Consider the following 22,171-nt stretch of genomic DNA (forward strand, 5'->3'; position numbering starts at 1 on the left):
CAACAATCATCAATATCGACTCACGTATAGCGTCCACGTAGCCCTGTAGTAGACAATACGTGGCTCAAGCTTATAGAGCGCCGACGGATTGTACTTTCTCATGTAAATACAAGCAGCAAACATAATGCGGCCGTGCCGCCGCTTATTACCGGGAATGTAACTACCTTGTCGCTCCTGTAGTTGTTTTGCATGTAGCCCTAGCAAGGGGAGAGAATTATGGACATGACCACAGGTTGACCCGAATACATGTGTATACTAGACACAAATTATGAGTCATTAAAGTGCGGGAGGAGCGTGATTGGCACGACCTCTGACCCCCAGGAACGGCAGCTGTGCCCGTCCTCCCCGCCTTGCCCCCCCCCCCCTCCCCGCTTTTTGACAGCCACCAGGTCTGACAGGGCTACGGCGGCGTCGGGCGCCCGGGCTAATTAATGCACCACTTCAGAGACCCCTTTCATTATGGCTTCTGAAAGGCATTATTAAATTAATTAAACCACCAAGAGTTAGTCATTATGAAATCAGGAGGTTTACATGGATGGACAGCGTTTATGAATTAAACATCCCCAAAGTTCCTCGCAGAGATACCCCGAGCTGCGTGGCGGGTACCTAGTGCGACAGATGTTTGCAACCCCCCCCCCCCCACCACCCCAACCCTCCCTCCACCTTCCTCCAGCTAACCTGTATTGCAAGCGATTTAGGTCTCATTTGGGGGTTTGAAAACTGAAAGCAGGAGAGAGAGAGAGAGAGAGAGAGAGAGAGAGAGGTTCAGGGTAGCTAATGAGCAGAGAAAGAGAGGGGAAAAGGAGGTCACTCGCTCTGTTCATCTGTAGACAGTGCAGATGGTTGCGTTTCGTACACGCTACAACAATGGCGTACATCAATTTGTTGATCGCTAATAGATAGCTATTCTCAGATGAATTGCGGCGCGGGGATCAGTTGTCTGTGGTATTTCTTTCTTTTTTTTTCTTTTATTGTGAGCTGAGAACTCTATACATTTCTAGCCGCGGAAACATTTAGAGGAGCTGTTTTTAAACTTCATCCTCATCATGTGATGTGAGAAACTACAAATGCTCCGCGAGATAAATCCCATAAAGTTGGGCTTAGCTGGAGAGCAGAGGGCAGAGATGAGTGGCTCACTCAGGAGCCTCGACGATAGACTCCTTTTCATCTGCGGACTGAGATTCACAGATTATCTCAAGAGGCTCTCTATCTCTGTCCTCGTCTCCATTTCTCTTTTTCTCTTCCTCCCTCCCTCCCTCCCTCTCTCCCTCCCTCCCTCGCCCCTCGATTCAGGAAGTTTGCCAGCTACTGTCTTTGTTTACAATGCCAAGGGAAAATGTCAGAGCCGTTGAGAAAAATATCCTTAGAATCTCTCTCCTTTTTTTTTTCCTTTTTTTTTTCATCTTCTTAATCTAACAGTTTACTGAACTTGATAAGTGTCCTATCAACATGCTAATCAAATTACTTCGGAACCAAAATTGACAGTTTTCATTAATTATACAAGATTATTCTAATTGCAATTCAAATTTATTCATTCCGAACAGAAGGTATTCAGTAATATTTTACAAAATTTGCATATTAAATGGAGGGAGTTGTGCATTATGCATGGTAATGTATGCACAGTTTCTTATTTTTAACTTCACGGCCATATGTGGTGTCGTTGTAGGAGCAGGTGAAAAGTCTAAGTGTGTTTAATTTGCTTGACAAACATTCGGCTGGAGCTTGTCAAGGGGAGTATTGTGAATGCCAATCTTTATTCCCTCTTTATTGATTACCCCAAACTCTAAACATCTGGAGGTAAATGGCACTGAGAGAGATGAACTGAATCATGGGATTAGTACCTTCAATGACTGAATCACTATCAATTACTTCAATAGCATAATTCAAGTGTGCTGCATAAAAGCTACAGTACCTTGGTTTGAGCCAGGATTAATATTGCAATTTACGTAACAAAGGAAGCATGGGAACGATATGGACGCTGTCCAACTTTTGCACATTGATGGCATAAAGCTAATGCCGTTATCTAAATACCAAAGTGTTTAATTCCTAATTTAGGCTTTGTTTGTAAAATGAAAAGGCTCAACGCATTAGGCACGTGTTTTAAAAGGTAATGGATTCTGTGAGTAAAACAACCTTATTTATTCACTGAGACGCAAAAACCCCCAATTTGCTCTTTGTTTTTATTTCCTAGAGCGGGCAGTGAAGTGCAAACAGCTTACCGCGAAGCTGTTTACTACTGTATATGACAAAGAGTGTGCACGTGCATGCGCGTGCACGCGTGTATGTGTGTGTTTATAAGGGAAAAAAAAGCAAGGGGGGGCGGGCGGGCGGGCGTGTGGGGTGGCTCTTCCAGCTCCACAGGCAAGGTCTTGTGTTGTAATGTAAGCGTAATAATTATCAAACAGCATCGGGGGCTGTGGGTTCTGGCTTTAACAGGGGGGCGGGGGGCCATGTTTGATATGTAGAATCAGCCCATAGTGCATCCATAGAGGGTGACTAAATCGCACGGTTCATGGATCACATTAGTATTGCTCTGCATCCACCCTCACACTATAGGTGATTTCCATTTAGACACACATTTCCACATGAAGATAAATATGACTTGAATCGTAATTTCCCTGAAGTAAATATAATACAAATACAACATAATACAGTGTCAGGCCGGGCAGGCTAATAGATTACTAGCGTGTTTTCCATTTGTATGGTAAGTGGTGAACCTAGGTGGTAGTCTGGCAAGTAACAAATTGAATGTTTAATCCATCTCAGTGCAGATTGAGGGTATCAGAAAGATCGGTAGTCGTGTGCGAGTTCTCTTGTGACTGGTAGTGTATTAGATATGTATTTATTTATTTTTTTTTACTCTTAAGGGGGCTCGAGGAACGTCGGATTAACAAGAGGTGCAAAGTGCTAGATAAACGCAATGTCTTATCTTTCGCCCTTTTTTTTGGCGCGTTGCAAAGTTGCCTGTTATTTTTTTTTTTCAAATAGGTGTCGGGATTTTGACGCGAAGTCCGTTATCGCGCGACGTCGGATTTAAAACAACAGCAGCAGCAGCTCTGTTTGAGTTAGATAGTCGTGCGCTAATTTATGACTTTTAATTATGTTGTATTTTATATTCTTATATTAAATTATTCACTCTCTCTCTCTCGCTCGCTCGCCAATTATGTATGTATAAGTCATTACGCTCACTTCATTATGTTTCTTTATTCATTTAGAGGCGTCTTCATATATGAGAGCATTAATTGTGGAGAAACCGTGACAACTACATGCATGCAGATGCGATATATATATATATATATATATATGCTCTCCCCACCGTTGCCAAACACTCCCCAAAGTACGCGCAACATTTGATTCTTTAATAAATGTTTGCGTTGACATTTTGGAGACGCGAGATTAGCGTCGGGCTGCGCCGGCGTCTCATATAAAGTGTGACAAATTGGTATTTTTATATAGCTTAATCTGTTTACTATGATGTTTATGCGCGGAATTATTACAAACTAATTAAAGAAATCACTTTGATATAATTAGTCAGATTTCAGGAAGCTCATTAGTAGTAATTTGCATGAAAAATAAGCCCCGTAGTGGCGCTCGGGCACCCGGCTATTCGATCTGTGCTTTATCTGGTTACACATCAACCCCCATTGTTTGTTATTTGAGGCTGTCTGAAGTGGCCCACAATATTTTCAGTCATTGCCCTGAGAAGCGGCGGGGTGTCTTTCAACAAATTCCTCCCCTAAAGCAAGTCAACCTGTATGTGGAAGCACACACACACACACACACACGAGCGTATGTGTGTGTGTGTGTGTACATAAGGCAGGAGGAGTGAGCGGCAAAACACTGTCTATTTATCTGTCAGGTTCCTGACAAAGAACTGAGCTGACAAGTAAGGGTTTCCCTCGGCAGAGCAGGGGGGCTTTTATTCACCGCACTTACATGCCCGGTCTATGCCCAGAGACTCATGTTATTTGCAAAATCACACTCCTTTGAAAACTCACAAACGGGGCGACGAGACACGCCACGCTACGGGTTCTTGTCAGCTGCCTTCAACAGCGGCTAGCCCGCGTTCGCTAACAGCGCGCGCGTGGCAGCGGCGGCGGCGGATAAGGAAGCAGCTTTCTCTTAGCATTTGCCTCGCTGTCACTTTCCCCCCCCCCCCCAACACATGCGATGTGTGTCTTCATGCTTGGGGTCTCTCTTCCCCCTCTGAGGGTTGCCATCTTCCCTTTAGACTGACAATAAAACACCTACGCTGATGCTGAAATGTGACAAAAAAAAAGGGAAACGGTTTAGGAAATAAATGTAGATTAATAATAATTATAATAATAATAATAATAATAACAATTAGATAATTACTTAAATGTACGAAATTAGCTATTTTAAGTGTATTTTTTTTCTCAGGAGGGGAGCGTTCAAAACAAGAGCTGTTTATTCTCTTTACCTGTTTCCCACCGGGGGCGAAATCCTTCCCTAAACATCCGGACAGAGGAGCACTTGTGTGGCGCTGATGTCACAGACCTACCTGGCCTCCCTCTCACAAAAGCTAAGGTATCATTAGCTTGGGCCACACAATGGCCATTCAAACCGAGCCGCAGCGCTCCTCGGGACCCGGGGAACAATGTTATTTTTTGTCTCAGAATTATAAAGACAGAGTTTTTGCAGGAAACCTGACAGACAAAACCCTTTAGAGGTAAATGCTCCAGGCGGCTTTTTGGTTTAATCTTTTCCCATTAGCATTTTGTCCTCTCTCTCTGTCCCCACCACCACCACCACCACCACTCCCCTCCTTCCATTGCTCACATACAAAGACCATATTTACAGTGGTCAAAAGTAAAAAAAAAAGAAAAAGAAGAAGTCTCAAGAGACTGCTTTTTGTGGAAATCTTTACTATATTTTGACAGCACTTTTTATTATCATTACTTCTTTTCTTTTTTTTCTTTCTCTGCCTTTAATTTCTATTTCCCCTGCTCCCGGGATTCAGATGATCTACTCAACAGTTTAATAAGAAGAAGTGTATGCAGATGTATTTGCTTTGTGGCTCTAAATACATTTAGTTCCCATAAGCGACTAACAAAACAGAACAAGGGATCCGAACACGCTCCCTCACCCTTAACCAAATATTGAGAGAAACTGCACATGCAAGCATATTAAAAATTATTAACCCACAATGCAGGGGTTTATATAATAGTTATATTGTCAACAATACAACAGCAATGCTAAGGGTTCATATGTGCTACCTTTGTGTGTGTCCGCGCACGCGCGCGCACGTGTGTGTGTGCACACATTCACTTACGCTCGTGTGTGTATGTGTGTGTGTGTGTGTGTGTGTGACTCCATGTGTGTGATTCATTCCAGGGCAGTTTTAGTCCTTATAAAATATTCATTTTGGTTGTGCAGGGCCCTGTAATTGCCATCTCTCACCCTGAATTATTTATACCTCGCACAGACTGACAAAGCTTTGCCATACGGCCCCAGATGAATCAGAAAGCAGCCATCTCTGCTGCCAACAGCACTGGGCTTTCACACAAATATGGCAGCCACGTCTCTCTGCCTGGCCTCTCTTAATTTGACATTTTCTTTTTCCTCCTGCCTTTGTCCTAGGTGCACAGAAAGGTTACCTGTTAGCTTTAAGCACCGACCTGCTCTCTGTCTTTCCGTCTCTATCCCCCCCCCCCCCCTCCCTTCTCCTGCCTACATGACAGTCCACAGTGGGTGTGTGTGTTTCTTTTTTTTTTTTTTACCCTCCTCTATCCTCTTCTGAGAACACGTTAATGTGGCGGCCATGTCAGAGTGGCTTCCCTCATGTTTTATGATGACTGACCAGTCCTGACAGCCACTTTAGATGTATGTATTATACATAAGTAATAATATGATGTAGAAATACACTCGCATGCTTGGACAGACGGCGTAAAAAAAAAAAAAAAAAACACCACCGACTCGCCGACCTATATGTTGCACATGCAAATTAGACGCTGGATCCCGCATTGGCTGTCGGTAAACGGTCAAACACCCAAATACCTCCCCCCCCCCCCCCACATACCCCCCTGCTGGCCTTCGCCGTACAGCTGCGTTCCTTTACAGCCCGCCTGGATCTGATCACTCCAAGGTGCCACGGGAGTGACCGCGGCGCTGTATGGCTCTCATTGTAGCGCCGTCCAGAACCCCCCCCCCCCCACCCCCGCGTTCCCAACACCCTAAATACAACTATTCACTCAAGACTCCGACATATGCTTATCTTCCATCTCACTAGTGCAGCGAGGTGCTGACTGGTATTTCCTCAAGGCCCCCGAGCTCCAATGCTGACCAGTAATCAAAGCACCACATTTCTCCCTCCCTGCGCAAAAACAACCTAGAGATGCCCCAGCGCCGTCCAGCTGGTAGAGCCGAGTAAATATTCCCCCAGAACTGTATTGTTGATGTACGTGATTATTTTCCTAATGTCAGCAGCCTTATGACTGACATCGTTGAGGCTGTCATAATCATTATCAGTAATCATCATCATATGAGTTTTATGGCCCTGGTGATGATTCAATAATATTTATGAACTCCGACGAGTTTGGCTGATGTTGTCTCGACAGCAGCAAACCCGTGTTTGATTCGTTTTTACAACACGGCCGCGCAAGACAAAACAACGCGGGAATTATTTATGCTTTGTGTCTTATTATATTGTGTTCAAAGTCCTGGTAGAGAGAGAAAGAGAGAGAGAGAGAGAGAGACGGAGAAAGAGGGAGAGAGAGAAGCCGTATTTGGAGTAAAACAAAGAACAGCGTGCAACAGTACACAGCCTCAGCAGTATCTGGATGTGAAGGGGCTGGGAGAGGCAGAGAGAAAGCTCGGGGCTAAACATGCACTATGTGGCAGGCTGGAGCTAAAAGCTGCATAAAGCATACAGCCTTAGTCCACACGGTTAGCAAGTGATGGATAGTTAGCAGGAGCTCAGAGTCTTCGTCTAATCTGTTACAGTAAACCTGTGCCAAAGCCTGAAGGGAATCAGAGGGGGCTAGCTGGGAGTGGGTTTGACGTGAAACCATTTGTGAAGACGAGCGATTCTCTTAAGTAAGAAACTAACAGTGTCCGGAGAGAGAGAGAGAAAGAAGCTGGAGAGTGAGCGAGACAGAAGGTGAGGAAAATGAGTGAGAGTACAGGAGGAGGAGGAGGAGGAAGAGATACCATAATGAGTCCTGTAGCCATGGAGTAAATGAAGAGGGATTGACAGAGTGAGGGATCCTCAAGTGAAATAATGTCAATGCCACTCTGCCCATTAGAGAGAAAGGGGGGGGGGGGGTGGTGGACGAGTGGGTAAAGAGGGATGAATGGAGGGACACAGCTACATCTTAGGGTGCAGGAGGAAGCACATAAATAATTTGTGACACACACACACACACACACGCGCTCTGCTCACAAAAAAATATGAAATATGAAACAACAAAATGAACCGACAATAGCAGCAGAGCAAGAAAATAAAGAAATAAAAACCAAATATAGGGCTGTGGAAATACTCAATAAATTCCCGGAGACATGTAGTTGGGATATTTGATGTCGAACAATAATAATCACAGTGACATCTGCCTGGCTGCTCTCGGAGGAAATGGGCAGGAGCCCCCCGTGAGTGGAAGGGGTTAATCTCCCAAACCCAATAAGGTTGGATAGTGAGGCACTTGTTCCCTGATAAAGAAGTGATAGGATCTGTGGGTCTGGTCCCTCGGTGCTTGTACAGGGGTAGAGCAAATATTGTTAATGTGCTGTGGTTTACTTCGGCTAAGGCGAGAAAAACAGCTCTGCTTGACGAGAGAAGACAGCGGCGAGCCGGAATACGGCAGAAATGGCCGCGCGGCTCAGCTCCGGTGGGCCTCCCGGGGACTAAACTGGCATATATATCCAAGCCCACTCAGTTGCATAAATAAGTGTTGGCAAAGATTAAGATCTATAAGTGTCTCTATTTCTCATTTTACCTGCTCGCGCTTGTCACAACAGGGATCTGAAAGCAGTTCAGTGGAGTGCCTAATAACTGGAGCAGTAGGTAGGGAAGGCAGGAGGCTTGACATTAAGACCCCGGCGTTTTGGAAATCCGATATGCTATTGACCCGTGTACTACTATCTCAGCGTAGAGATCTGGTGTCAGCAGATTGTAGTCTGGTGTTGGGAGCCGTTTTCTTACAGGGCTCCTATAACAGGGGCCCATTGAGTCTGGGAGGCAGCTGGGGCCTGATGGGCTGGAGCTGCTCGGTGATCGATACTCACCGCCCTCGCAACGGATGACCTCACTGTCATGGCTGCCGGCTGTGGACACTGCATGCTAGTCATTAGTGCCGGGGCACCAATCAGGAGCTTAGACTTGTCAATACCTGACTCTTGCAGACACTGTGGCCATCTGTCAGCGTATTGTGTAACGGGCCTAAATAAATGTTGGGGAAGCTCTTTTGTGCAAACGTCGACAAGGTGTAGCATTAAGGTGGACAAAAAAAAAATATATGGACTCTCACAGAGGAAATTAACCTCGACGTCATTTAAAACACAATCTGAAAATGAATGGGGAAGAAAAACACGTGTGAATGATACGGACAAGACAGGCCTGCATGAGTCGATGCAGCCTTCTTAATAACACAACATTATCCTTATTTGCCCTCTTCACTCAAATCAAAGGCATGGACATTTATGCATGAGTGACATCAACCCAGCAATTAAGTTGGCCATTTAAATGAGAGCAGACCTTCCTCACCTCGTCTGTTTGTCCCCCCCCACCCTCTCTCTTTTTTTTCCCTCTCTTCCAGCTCTGTTTGATGATGGTAGAGGGTGAGCTTGAATTAGGGCGATGGGTCTTCCTTTGAGTGTCAGCCTAAAATGATCAGAGTAAAGATAAGAGGGTGTAGCAGCCCTCAAATCAGTCAAAGTGCCAAAGTCGGCCTTTTTCTCCTCAATTACCGGGTCTGTGAAGCCAGGGAGTGGAAGGCGCAGAGAGCTGCTGCATTACTAAAGAGACAATCTATTTCCCCTTTGACCAGAGGGAGAGAAATCATTATGGCATGATTAGTAGCTTCGGCAGTGGGCGAGCATGGAGGTACTACAGGAGAATCGTATTAATTGCCGCAGACCACGAGGCACGAGCAGGATTGTTTTAGCGTTGATTTGTGGACCTGTATGACTGCCTGTCGGAGATAAAAGCCAATGTCAGGTCTTAGTTATACTGGCAGACTTGGGGCATCGCAGACAGAAAGAGTTGATGTCAAAATGAGCTTCCGTGGCTGCCCTGGAAGTCTTTTCTCTATATAGGCCTGTCGATGTCTTCCTCTTTGTCTTTCTTCACACTTCATAGTTTTCCTTTACGCCTCCTACTATCCTTGCCTCTACTCCCCCATTCCCTCAGATGGACTCCACCCCACCCCTTCCCGTTCTCCCTCTCTCTCTCTCCCTCTCTCTCCTCCAACTGATAGCTGCCTTGGCCGATTATTTCATCCAGTGCGGTCCACTGAGAGCCTCCTCTCCCGGCTTTGGAAGAGCTTTAATTAGCCATGTTAATATCCCCTTCATTGGCCTTAATATCACTCAACACCTTCCTCCATCTCAGCGGCCACCAGGGTCCCCCTGTCCTGTCAGAACAGCTGATTATTGAGAAGGATAGCTTTAATCAAACCTAATTGCAGTTCATTCTTTCTCTCTATCCCCCTTTGCCCTCCATTGCCAACATCTAATGGCAGCGACGACTTGATATCCCATTAAAAAACAATTAAACAACCTCCTTTTGTCTCAGTGCGTGCCAAAACACCAGCACAAACTTCTGTAGATATTTAAGAAGTAAAACAGAGAGAGAGGGGCCTCGTCTTAATTGCTCCCCTTTTCACCAAGGACCAATTTGCACCGCGCTCACGGAGAATCTTAACCAACTCAAATGTAATGGATGCTATAGCACTGCCACTGCTGTGGACGATGAAAATTAAGCTTATCTTTTTAGCAGAGGAAACTGTGCTTAATTGCTTTCATAACAGTAAACATAAAGCAGCTACTTTATGATAGCGTGGGCACTCTGTTTCTCTGGGTTTATTGTTGCTTAACTTTGGGTTTCACTGTAACAGGAGCGGGCGCGTGAAAAGGCATTAAAGTCGCCCAAGAAAAGGGAGACGAGACTAACTCTGGAAAGTAATGTGCTTCTTTTATGAAGTCGACGTATTGCCGGGGAAATGTGTTCTATCTCCCGCGTTGACAAACAGTAAATTGTCTACCAATGGGTGACGCGCGCACACACACACACACACACACGTGTAGACACACACACACACACACACACACCGTGCCTTGCCCAATCTGTATGAGAGGCGACAGACAAATAAAAGTCGTATTTCAGGTCTGCTTTCCGCAGATGTCTGCTGCTCTACATTATGACTCTTTGGGGAAATAAAAACAGGGTCAGGGAATTAGAGTACATAATGGTCATTTTGATGATCAGCCAACAGATGCAACCCCGAAAACACGGCGAACACAATCAAGTGAAATGCACTAATGACAAGTCAGGTTTTTTATGGCCTCACCACACACCGACAGGCAATCAGCATTCTGGCATGGGTTAAAACGCCTTTTATTGATGTCCGAGCCAAAGCTCCTTGGATGCGGGGGGGGGGGGGAAATATTTTCTCACCTCTCGTCTCCCTCCTGGGCCCTCGGCGAGGCACGAGGTATGGGAGTCTATCGAAGAACGCTTCTAAATGACCGGTGCATGTGTTAATGTGGCCAGGGTTAGAGGGGGTCATTTCAGACTCTGATTTATGGCCTGGGCCGCGATCCCACTGGGTGAACGCTGAAGTCTTAAGTGTTGTGAAAGCGTTCCTCGCATTGCAGGCCACACAAGCCACTGTATTTAGCGGAATGAAATGGCCGTGCAATCTCTGGTGCAATCTATGGTAATCCAATGAGTTGCAGTGATTCACAGTGAGCCAAGGGTTGAGTCTTACAATGGAAACCACAGTGTTGCATATAGTAATGCCAGTAGTGCGATGTGATGAAAAAATAAATATCACAGCGTGGTGTTTATAATGAATCAGGGCGAGCAAAGGCACAATCAGTCATGATTCTGTGGGGAGAATTTGCAGAAACAACAAGTCGATTTCATTGTTTATTCTGGGGCGGATTTTTTTTTTCTCTTTTTTTCACACAATAGGCTACATCTGAGACATTTTTATCTTTCGGGCCTCGCTGTTAATCTTCCCCTCTTTAACTATTTTATGTCTGCGAGAGGCCGCGTCTTACGCATACAGACTCTCAATTCGAGAGGGGGGGGGGGTTTATCAGCAAATTTAGGCAGCGAGGGCGAAGGAAGACGAGCGTGCCGGAGAAAGGCAGCCCACGAACTAACCAAGCCCAGATCTCACTCAGACGTGACATTTGTTCAGAGACGATTAGCCAGGTTGTAATTTGTGGCATAATTGCCTCACCCACCCACAAGTGCATGGGTGTGTGTGTGTGTGCGTTATGTGTATGTGTGTGTGTGTGTGTGTGGCATACGGTAGTCCCAGGAGTGTCCGCCTAATTGCCTGACAGGACTATAAGTTTTGTGGCGCGCTCTCACCTTGTTAGGTCCTTTATCCCTGATGCTCTTCAAACAAGACCTGGTCACAGGTGGGCCTCATTTGCTTCCCTATTGAACAGGAGAACTTTAATTGCACAGGGGGTGTCCTGGGATTAAAGAGGTGGGTGGAATATCAAGTGACTTCCTGTATGTTAGTGGCAGATGGGTGTTGGGAAAGACCCGTGAACTCAGGTGAGGGGAAAAGAGATGACAAAGAGACTGATGCTCTTGGCTTTGAGGGAATAATAAACACCAAGTGACTTTGCCCAGAATGTGGAACGTCACGCTCGTTTCTCTGGCGACTGAGTGTGAATGGATCGGATGTGGGAGCGAGAGTTCTTATTTAAGTATTTCATCACTTTTGCAGCTGTGCGATCAGGTGTGCTTAACGGTTTTTTTCCCCCCTCCTTGCTCTCTTTCAGATTCTTCCTAAAGTTCTTTCTCAAGTGCAATCAGAACTGTCTGAAGAATGCAGGGAACCCACGAGACATGCGCAGATTCCAGGTGACTGAAATCTATTTCACACTTCACACTCTCACTGTCCCCCTTTCTCCTGATGAAACACATACTCACAAGTGTATAAAGGCACCTTTTAGACTCAATCACATATGTACACAATTCTGTTATTGGCACGGAAGGAGGCTTTAAAAAAAAAAAAAAAAAAAAAAAACAGGGAACAAGAGAATGTGGTGTTTTGTGTCCTGTATGCTCCGGACAGAATATTTATTAGGGCGTACCATCTGACATAAATAAGGATATGGATTTAAGAGTGCCATCAATTGTGTTTCGGATCCTGACAGCTTTCAGAGCCTCAGCGCAGAGGGGAGGACGATCCGACCACATGTAACAACAGTGTTAACTCAGAATCTGTCTGGCAGCGGAAACGCATACCTTCTTATGTACACATATGCGCAGGCACGCACGCACGCACACACGCACATGTGTGATGCATGCACATTCACGCGAGGAGCGCATATATTTGCTTTCTCTATATCCCTCTTCTCATTCTTACCCACATATGCATGCACTTAAAGTCACACATGCATTTCTCTCCCCGCACAGGCCCAGCGTAAAAGCCATCTGAAAACCATCATTACTGCGGGCTCACTAAAAAAAAAGCGGCGATTTACACTGAAAGGACATGACCGTTGAGCACTTTTACTGCTTCTTTAACCCTCTCGCTTCTAATGTGTCAAGTAGTTGAGCCTTGAAATTATTGAATCCCCCCCCCACCTCCACCCTCCCCTCCCGCGCTGATCCATTTATCCAACCATCCATCCATCCTTGCCAGACATTCTCACCGCAAGCAGCCCCCACTAGGTCAAGGTGAGAGAGCGAGAGTTTAGTGTGATTTGTCCTATCAGGATACTGACAAACTACAGGAGGGCACCCCCGTCACTGACAAGCCACCGGGGTCTCTGTGATAGACACACACAAGGCAGCATCCTCCAGGAGGAAGCCCAGACATGAAACAGACGAGACAGGGTGTCCCCGTCCTGATGTCACCACCATCAGACCTCCCCTGCCTCTTCACATCTTCCCTCAGGGTGAATGTGGACTGATGCATGACAGCCACCAAGGGCTCTCACCTCTCACTCCTGTGTGTCAGAAAGAATGCAAGAACTAAGTTGTGTCATCTCACTAAAATGTCTAAAACAACCAGATTTTTTTTTTTTTCTTAAGAGGGTGGGGGGGTGGACTTTTTTTTTTATGTTCCTTGTCCAACAGTTAGTATGCCATATTCTTTCTAAATAGATTTCCCAGATGCTCAACCATAGGTGTTTCTCCGGCCAAAGCTGTGTATTCTGCATGCCTTCCACTCCACTTATTACCCCCAAAAACCAGCTGGAGGCCAGAGAGGGCCCAATCCATCATCCTCAGCTTGGCCCAGCTCTGAACCTGCTCACAAGAATGGAGCTCTTTCACTTCCCCTTCTCTGCAACCCCCCCCCCCCCCCCCTCCTCTCCTCCACCTTTCCCAAACCTACCCCAGAAAAAAAAAAAGTAAAAAAAAAAAAAAGCACCCCCCCCCCCCTAAATTCCACTGCTACACCGAGGTCACTCACCGGCAAAGCAAACCTGAGAGGCGCTCTCTGTTTCCGGTGCAGAAACACTTTGACCATTCACACGCGGCCCGAGATGCGGTGGCCGAGGAAAACAACAACAAAAATAAGCATTATGAAACGCGGGGAGTGTGGCTTGGAATCGGATCCTGGTAAAATGTTTGTTGAGTGATGGGGATGGAATATGGTTCAGTTGGTAATGACTCCAGTAATACTTTAAAAGGGAGGTCCTTCCGTCCTCAAATAGACAGAACGGGCCTGATCAATAATCCTGAGCTTGGGCTATGATGACATGTCGGCAGAGTGGGTGCAAAAAACGGAAATGGTATTTTAGTGATTGAAAAGTCAATTAGCTGTACACAAATGCGAGACACTCAGGGGCAGAGAAACAAAATGGCGGGGGGAGATGCCCGGGTTGGACTTGTAATGCGATACGTGCAAAGAGAACAGCGATCGATACCAACACAGGCACCGACCCCCGAAACATGCCGAAAACTTCCCCAAAAAACACCCCGCCCCCCCCCCCCGCCGTGAACGTGCCATTCCTGTCTGCTGTTTCTAACAACACGCTTAATTACATGTTTTCTACGTTTACTCCCACTGCAGGTTGTCGTATCGACGACCGTCAATGTGGACGGCCACGTGCTGGCGGTCTCCGACAACATGTTCGTACACAACAACTCCAAGCACGGGCGAAGGGCTCGCAGACTCGACCCTTCAGAAGGTACGCCTCCTTATGTGGAGTATGGTAGGCACATTTTTACATCCTATGATTTGCTACGCTCCTTTTTTGTCGTAGTTTCTTTTAGATCATCCTCACTTTTTTTTTTTTTTTTTAACACACCACACACCTATCGTAGATGGCTTTTAGTCACTTTTTTCTTCCTCCATCACTTTTTTTAGTCACTTTTTTTAACACACCACACACCTATCATAGATGGCTTTTAGTCACTTTTTGTTCATCCATCACTTTTTTTTGCCTCTCTCGTAGTCACTGCTCTTTCATATGTGGGAAAAAAGTGTACATTGAGTGTATCTATGGTTTATTTTTGATATAACTGGTGATTATAATGATTATACTCAGAGCTCATTCATGATTTAGGGAGCCAGGGAAAAAAGTTTTATTACTTCCAGTCTCCTAATGCACCTACATTTGTCCTAAAAGCCAATGTGAAACATGATCAAATTGCCTAAGAATTTGGCTGTGAGGTCAATTTCCTGTCATTGGGCTCTGCAGATTTGAGCTGTGAGAGAGAGCTGAAACAGGGGGAGGAAGGAGAGCGAGAGAAAGTGTGTGTGTGTGTGTGTGTGGAAGTGAAGGGGTGGTGTGGGTGGTGGGGGGGAGGGGGGGGTTAGCTATGAGAAAAACAGAACTTACTGTTTTTCCTCCAACTGATTCCATATGATAGACTGATTGCCTGCTCAGCCAAAAAAAAAAAAGGAGAGAAAAGAAGGACCACCAAACCATGGGAAATCCAAAAAGTAAAATGCACTAAACATAACCTTATGACCCGCGTGGCCTCCAGTTGCAGATGGGAGCGCACACACACAGCTGAAACATTGTAAGAATAAGAAGGAAGAGTGGAAAAAAGAAAAAGAAAAGGCGGTGAACTGACTTGGGCCAATTGTGCAAATTGCTTATCTTCAGATTTCAAGAGCCAATTATGGCTGGGCAAACAGTTTATATACACCACTGACTAAAACAAGCTCCTCTACACATTAATGGGCATTAATGGTTCTATCACCAAAAGCAAATGTAATGTTTAATACAACAACGACTAATAAAAAAAATTAGGGGAGAAAAGAAAAAAAAAAAAAAAAAAAAAGGACTAGACAATTAATATATCTCAGTGCTCTCCAGTCCTAGTGGGGGAAAAGCTAATCTATTTGTTTTTGTCTTTATTAATGACTCCTCTACTGGAGAACAAAATCAAATAATTAAAGTCCTGCCCGGAGCACCAAAGTCATTATGTTCACTGACGTTCTGTTTGTGTGTTTCACGTTTATGACACGATAGGTGTGGATCGCCTAGCAACCGGTTTCTTAATGAGGAGAGCAATTAAAGAGGTTGAGCCCTCGCCTCCATGTTCCCCCGCTCCCCTGAGACCATCAGTGTTGTGTGTATGTGTGTGTGTGTGTATGTGTGAGAGAGAGTGAGCTTGTGTTCTTTACAGGTTACCCCAACCCATCCTTTTCTTCCTCTCTTCACCACACTCTTCAAAGCAGCAGAGTGACGCCGCGTAAAAAAACAAAAAAAACAAGAAAAGAAGCTATTGTCAACCACCCAGTTGAACATGTCGTCGTCTAATAACTTTTAATACGCCTTCCCTCTGCTTAACCATTAACATCTTCTTCTTTTTTTTCTTTCTTTTTTTCTTTTTTCCGTCGTCTCCTTCTGCTCCCACACTCGGCTCCATAACAAAACTAATTGAACATGCGTCAACAAACGTTCGCTCGCTTTGTTTGACTCACCTTTAATAAACAAGAGGGTGTGACACAGAAGAAAAAAAATGCTTTATCTTCCTTCCATCGCGTCGCACTCTGACAACTAGGAATTAATGGATGCAAAGAGGAGTAGGGAAAGTCAAAATGAAGGCATTAGGGGGGGGAAAATATATATAGTTTTATGTCCAAAAAAATGAGGAAATAAACTTTATATCCTGTCTTTAAAGGTGCCATATGTAAGACTGTGGCCAAAAAAACAGTTACTACATTCAAATTCAAAACACTGAGGTCTTTTAGGATTCGTTTTCTGACGTAACTGGCAATCCGTGGTTGCTCGGCAGCTAAGTCTCTACTGACTAAACATGATTTGCAGTCTGCAAAATATAATTTTTTAATGCAAATATTTTGGCTGTACTGTCGTCGTTGGTGAGTTCAGTTTGTTATATGAACATTATTCCTGAGTCTCTGTGACATATTAGAATTAGGATTTTATGGCCAGTTGCTTTAGATCTATTACATAAATTCACCTTTAAACTTCAACATTTTGTAGCTTTCTGTAGATTTTGTAGCTTTCCCGCTTCACTGACCGCATTCGTGCAACAAATCAGGGAACAAATGGCCAGACGACGAGCAGACAGACAGACAGCGTGCTTTAAATTAGCAACACATTCTTCCTCAGGAGTTCACTGGGCGAGAAGCCTCAGATATGTGACTGACCGACTGACTGACAGACAGAGAGAGAGAGAGAGAGAGAGAGAGAGAGAGGAGGAGAAGGAAGGAAGGAAGGCATCCCCTTCCTCCTCTCAGCTTACACTGGCTCACACTTTGCAGCCACGGCCGCCTCACATTGATCAAGGCGTGCTGCCCCCTATTGGCCCAGGCGTGCGATAGCCTGTGGGATGGACGCCATCCACTCTCTGAACCTGCATCCTCTCTCTTTTTCTCTCTCTCACCCGTGTGACATTCTTTTTTTTTTTTGTTCACTTGTGTGTGCCGGATTGTCGCACAACAAGCATTGTTATGCATTCAGACACGAGAGTGTGTGCGCTTTGAGGGCCGCCTGTCACTCAGACATGTATGGATTCGGGCTTAAAGGTGCATAAACATGCACACAAATAGTCGGGTCTTTTCACACACACACATACAAACACACACAGACACACACACAGACAGACACACACACACACGTTCCTTAGCTCAGTTCCACCATTATAGAGCCCCAGACAATATAGGAGACTCAGCATAGAGCCTGCAGCGCCTGCCTCATTTGCATGCCAAGTGGCTGTAATGCTGTTAGGGTTTATGCAATAAAGACAAGTGAATCCAGACTGCTGGGCCTAAGAGGAAGAAAGAGAGGGAGAGAAAAGAAGGGGGGAAAAAAGGAGAGGAGGAAAAAGGAGAAAGAGGAAGGAGAGAATGTGTTAGAGAGAGAGAGGTTGAGAGTGAGCGGGAGGCAGAGAGAGAGAGAGAGAGAGGGAGAGTCAAAGGGAACAGATGGCCCAGGGAGAGGTAAAAGGTATAATCCCATCAGCTGCACTATCAACCGACCATCTGGACATCCCACAGCACAATTACAACACATTTCAGCAGGCAGAACAAAGGACGGCTTCGCAGGGCCACATCAGACCTGTTTGAGTGTCACAGTACTAGAGCCGGGGACCTCCTCTGCTCAGATCTCACATCACTCCTGACGTCCTCTGTACCCACCGTCCCGCGTCACCCCCGTCCCCACGAACCACGAGACGAAGACAGATTAGGACAGGACACGGCGGGACGCGTTACAGTCGTTTTTTTGTTTTGTTTTGTTTTTTTACACCACCACGCGGGAGCATCAATAAGTAAACTCGAGCTAGGACTCGGGTGATGTAGCTTATAAATAATATCTGAATATTTGTAGGCGATGTCACGGTGAATGAGATACAGCCTGATAGATGCATGATGTACAGTTCATGAAAGTTTTTTTTTTTTTTAGAGGCAGGAAAGTGTGATATACTCTAAAAATGAAACATCTAAGATACAGATATAATCATTTCTGTATAGGGAGAGCTCTCGGCTTTAATTTGAAACGATATCTTTCTGAGTTTACCCACGCAATTAACGTCGATTCCGTGTATTTATATCCTACAAATAATCACGATAACGCCTCAATATCGGCTCTTAAAACCAGGGAAAGTTACATCCTGATATTTATATGTTGCCCAGCTTTAATTCAGACTCACATCGCGTCCCATAAAGCAAAGTTTGCGACGACTTAGTGACGCAACAGTCAAAACGAGAGGCGGCCCGACTCGACTCTTTGCATCCTCATCTCCTCATGATGCCTATCATCTGCTGGGGGGGGGGGGGATTCGAGGACGAGGTGGGGGGGGGGGGGGGGGCAGCATTGTGCGTGTCTGTCATCAGATCGCCTGCGCTGACTGTGTAATCCACTTCGCCACGGTTCCCCATTCAGCACATGCTCCCCTCTCTGTCTGTGCATTGAGACATATGCAAATTTCCCAGGCAGAAGGGTGGACGGCTTAGGGCCTCAGTTGCTGCCTCTTCGTGGGTCTTTCTGTTTGTGTGTGTGTGTGTGTGTGTGTGTGTGTGTGTGTGTGTGTGTGGGAGGGGGGCACTGGGAGTTCTGCGTTGGTGTGTGTATGTGTGTATGCTTGTCGTAGGTTTCAGGCCACAGCTGCCCCCCAACAACCACCGTCACCATCAGGCACCTCTTTTTTTTTTTTTTTTTCCTTTTTTTTGTCTCCTCCTCCTCCTCTTTCTTTCCTTCTCTCCTCCCCCCCTCCTCCTCTTTCTCTCATCCCCAAAGTCAATTTGTTTACAGTAATTTTGAAGGGTGAATTATTTGCTGTAATCGTCCGCACTGATGAAGGTCAGGCCCTTAGAGGGGGCCCAGCATGCCCATAGAGGGTTGGTCCTCTTTCAGACGCTCCGCTTCGCAATTAAGGAAAGCAAATGTCACTCCTCCAGGCCTCACAAATGAAAATCTGTACGAGGTGATTAGCATGAAGTCAACAGCGCCTGTTAAAGTCAGATTCCCTGTAGTACCAGTGTGGGTGAGTGTGTGCGTGTGTGTGTGCGCACTTTATGGGCAGAGCGAGAGAGAGCAAACATGACCTGAACAGACCCAACAGCAAGGCAAACAAAGGGAGATGTCTTGTCTGAGGTGATTCATACAACAATGGCCGCCTGTGATTTACTTACTGGATGGAAAGGATAATAGAGGTTTAGGAGTGAGCTTGTAAGGTGAAGGAGGGGAACTTGCTGAAATAGTTGCTCACATCTTTTTTTTTTTTTTTTTTTTTTGTCGTCGTCGTTGTTGTTGAGGAACCCGGGGAAAAAACACGCACAATTCATAGTGTATTAAAAGATATTGATGGAAATAGATTAAATTTGATATTGCTACTTTATGGCGAGCTGTCATGCTATTTCTGTTGTAAACACGGTGTTGTGCTGAACACCATATTAAGGTAATGCATCAAATGACAGCGAACGTGAGGCACCAGATCACTCAAATTAGATTATAATAACAACCCCGGACTGTTGATGAATGGCGGGGGGAGCGACGTAGTAGAAGTCGTGCCAGATGAAAAGCATTGTAATAAACAATATGAAATGGATTGAATCGATCACAAAAAGAGAGGGAAAGGGGGGGGGGGGGGGGAGAAAAACACAACTCAATCTGAATAATTCATGAGTGCATTTCACGTTATGAAACCTGAAACTCCAGTCGCCTGCGTGTGCACTGTACTGCATATGCAGAACAAAGGTAATGAACTAATGTGGAGCAGCAAAGCTTTAGCTTGTCATTTCCACTTTAACTGCCCGTATTCTTTGACTCATTTAAGATGTGTTCAACTTTGAAATTTTTTACTGTACATGCGAGCGCATGCTTAATCAATTCTGATGGCTACATTTGCCCTGACACGTAATTTGCTCCATCAAATCATTTTCCTGGCGAGCCCAGCGTTTAGCCTTTGTGAAGTGGACCATTTGAAGGGTCTGCTTAACTACACCACTCCAGCGCGCTGATAAATGATTTTGATTCTCATGCCTTAAAGGACAAATCCATCATTTTTTTTTTTTTTTTTTCCTTTTCCAGGGGGGCAATTTCCATGATATGTCTTTGTGAGCGAGACGTGTAGGGGATGAATGTGGAGGTGATGCAGTGATGTGTCCGTGTGTGTGAGAGTGTGTGTGTGTGTGTGAAGAGACATGGGGCAACAATGTGGTAAAAAGCCCAGGTGCTGAATTTGCTCTTCTCTCTTTGTCTTGGATAAGCAGCCACCCCGTGCATCAAGGCTATCAGCCCCAGCGAGGGATGGACCACTGGAGGAGCCACTGTCATCCTCATAGGGGACAACTTCTTTGACGGACTCCAAGTCGTGTTCGGCACCATGCTCGTATGGAGTGAGGTACGGTTGTCTTCAACCATCAGAGAAAATTTGAAATTCATATATATATATATTAAAAAAAACTGTCAAAAGTGGGGAAACTTTCTTTCTCATTATTCTACACAAATGACATTTACTGAACTCTATATAACACTCTCTATATCTCTCTCTCTCTCTATCGCAGGCACCTCTTTAAATTCTACATTACAGCACACTCACACTCTAGTACGGTGATAGGGATGTAATATTTATAACAATATCATCTTTACTTCTACAGTAATCAAAGAGTAACAGTTTGATATTAATAGAAGAGCCGTGTAGGACATAAATGAGGATGAATTTCATAAATATTTTCACGTGAAGGTATGACACCCGGTGATTCTCATAATCTGCATTTTACTATTAACGCCGATATTATCTCCTTAATCTCACACTATTGTAATTGCCGTTGCCAAGCTGCAAATTGCATTAGAAATAAGATGATATTTACATAATATTAGCTCCATATTATAGAATTATTACTGTGTTACTGTATGGTAATGTAAAGTGTGATATACCTTTAGAGCCTTTATTCTGAAAATCCGCTTTGTACAATAAAATATCAAGTTTTAACTTAATGTTGGACATGTGACACAACTTTTTGTCTTTCATGATTCTTATCACCCCTTGTATTATGTCTCTGTTTGCTATATTTGTGCTTTTTTTTTTTAACTTCTTGTACACTCATCTTAATCTCAATGATACTGCCTGCAAATTAAAAAAAAAATTAAAACTTTTTTTTCCATCGCTCTTCTTTTCCTGTGTAATCCAGCTCATAACTCCCCACGCCATCCGCGTCCAGACTCCACCTCGGCACATCCCCGGTGTTGTGGAAGTCACGCTGTCCTACAAGTCAAAGCAGTTCTGCAAAGGTGCCCCTGGGAGATTTGTCTACACCGGTGAGTCAAAAACCCCTCTCCTCCTCCCTCCGTCTCTTTTCTCCGGGCTTCTCCTGTGCCCTATAGCTCCCTCTCCTCCTCCTCCTCCTCCTTCTCCCTTAGTCTGGATGGAGCCCTTAGCCCCACGTCCAGGTGCTATTAATGGACTAACCAGGGCCTCGCTTGCTGAATGTTAAATGTGTGCTCTCTGCACGGCCAGCGAGAAGGTGTTTTCATGGTGGGGCTCCTACAAGTGCAACACGATCCCCCTCTGACCTGCCATCATACAAAGGCGCTGCCAAGCTCTGTTAAACTCAAGCTGTCAGGATAACTCATTCTGCCAAGTTTCTTAATCTGTCCTGTTGTGAGACAGATAATGCTTTCTGCTAATTTGCTGATTTTCCACAAGCAACATGTGGTTTCACTTTTTTTTTTTTTTTACGTTTTTTCTCCCACTTTTTTTTATGAATCAGATTAGAAGAGCAATATCTAGGTTAAGTGCGTGAGCGTGTCTGAAGTTATTCATGAGAGAAAGAGAAAAGTGTGGGACGCACAGAGAGAGAGAGCGAGAGAGTGAGAGTGTGTTTGTGTGTCACACACACCACAAAAAAAAGTAAAGGGATCTGATTATCTTGGCTAACAGACGGAAGTGGTGGTCTTATCTGTCATCATTGGTGAGGAGACAGAGGTCACGGAGGTCAGAGCCTGTCTGACCTGGAAGCCTCTGTCTGTTCCAACTCTGATGGGCAGAATGAAGCAGAAGGAGGGAGAGGGTGATGGTGGGGGGGGGGGGGGAGTG

The 22,171-nt window shown here is 45.1% G+C and overlaps 1 protein-coding gene across 6 annotated transcripts in view; it reads left to right on the top strand.

Moving 5' to 3' along the window:
- Positions 1-22,171, top strand: part of LOC310933661 (transcription factor COE3) — a gene marked incomplete at its 3' end in the record, with an annotated part of 72,720 nt that overhangs the window by 30,736 nt on the left and 19,813 nt on the right. For 2 of the 6 annotated variants that reach the window (XM_083897197.1, XM_083897199.1), the window contains exons 7-10: positions 11,980-12,061; positions 14,226-14,367; positions 20,346-20,476; positions 21,267-21,393. In XM_083897197.1, the coding sequence (XP_083753323.1) occupies positions 11,980-12,061; positions 14,226-14,367; positions 20,346-20,476; positions 21,267-21,393 (482 nt within the window). Of the gene's footprint in view, positions 1-11,979; positions 12,062-14,225; positions 14,368-20,342; positions 20,477-21,266; positions 21,394-22,171 lie in introns of all 6 variants that reach the window. The other 4 variants (XM_083897198.1, XM_083897200.1, XM_083897196.1 and 1 more) reach the window with 3 other exon arrangements.

Source organism: Microchirus variegatus (assembly GCF_963457635.1).
Source record: "Microchirus variegatus genome assembly, chromosome: 11".
Taxonomy (NCBI): domain Eukaryota; kingdom Metazoa; phylum Chordata; class Actinopteri; order Pleuronectiformes; family Soleidae; genus Microchirus; species Microchirus variegatus.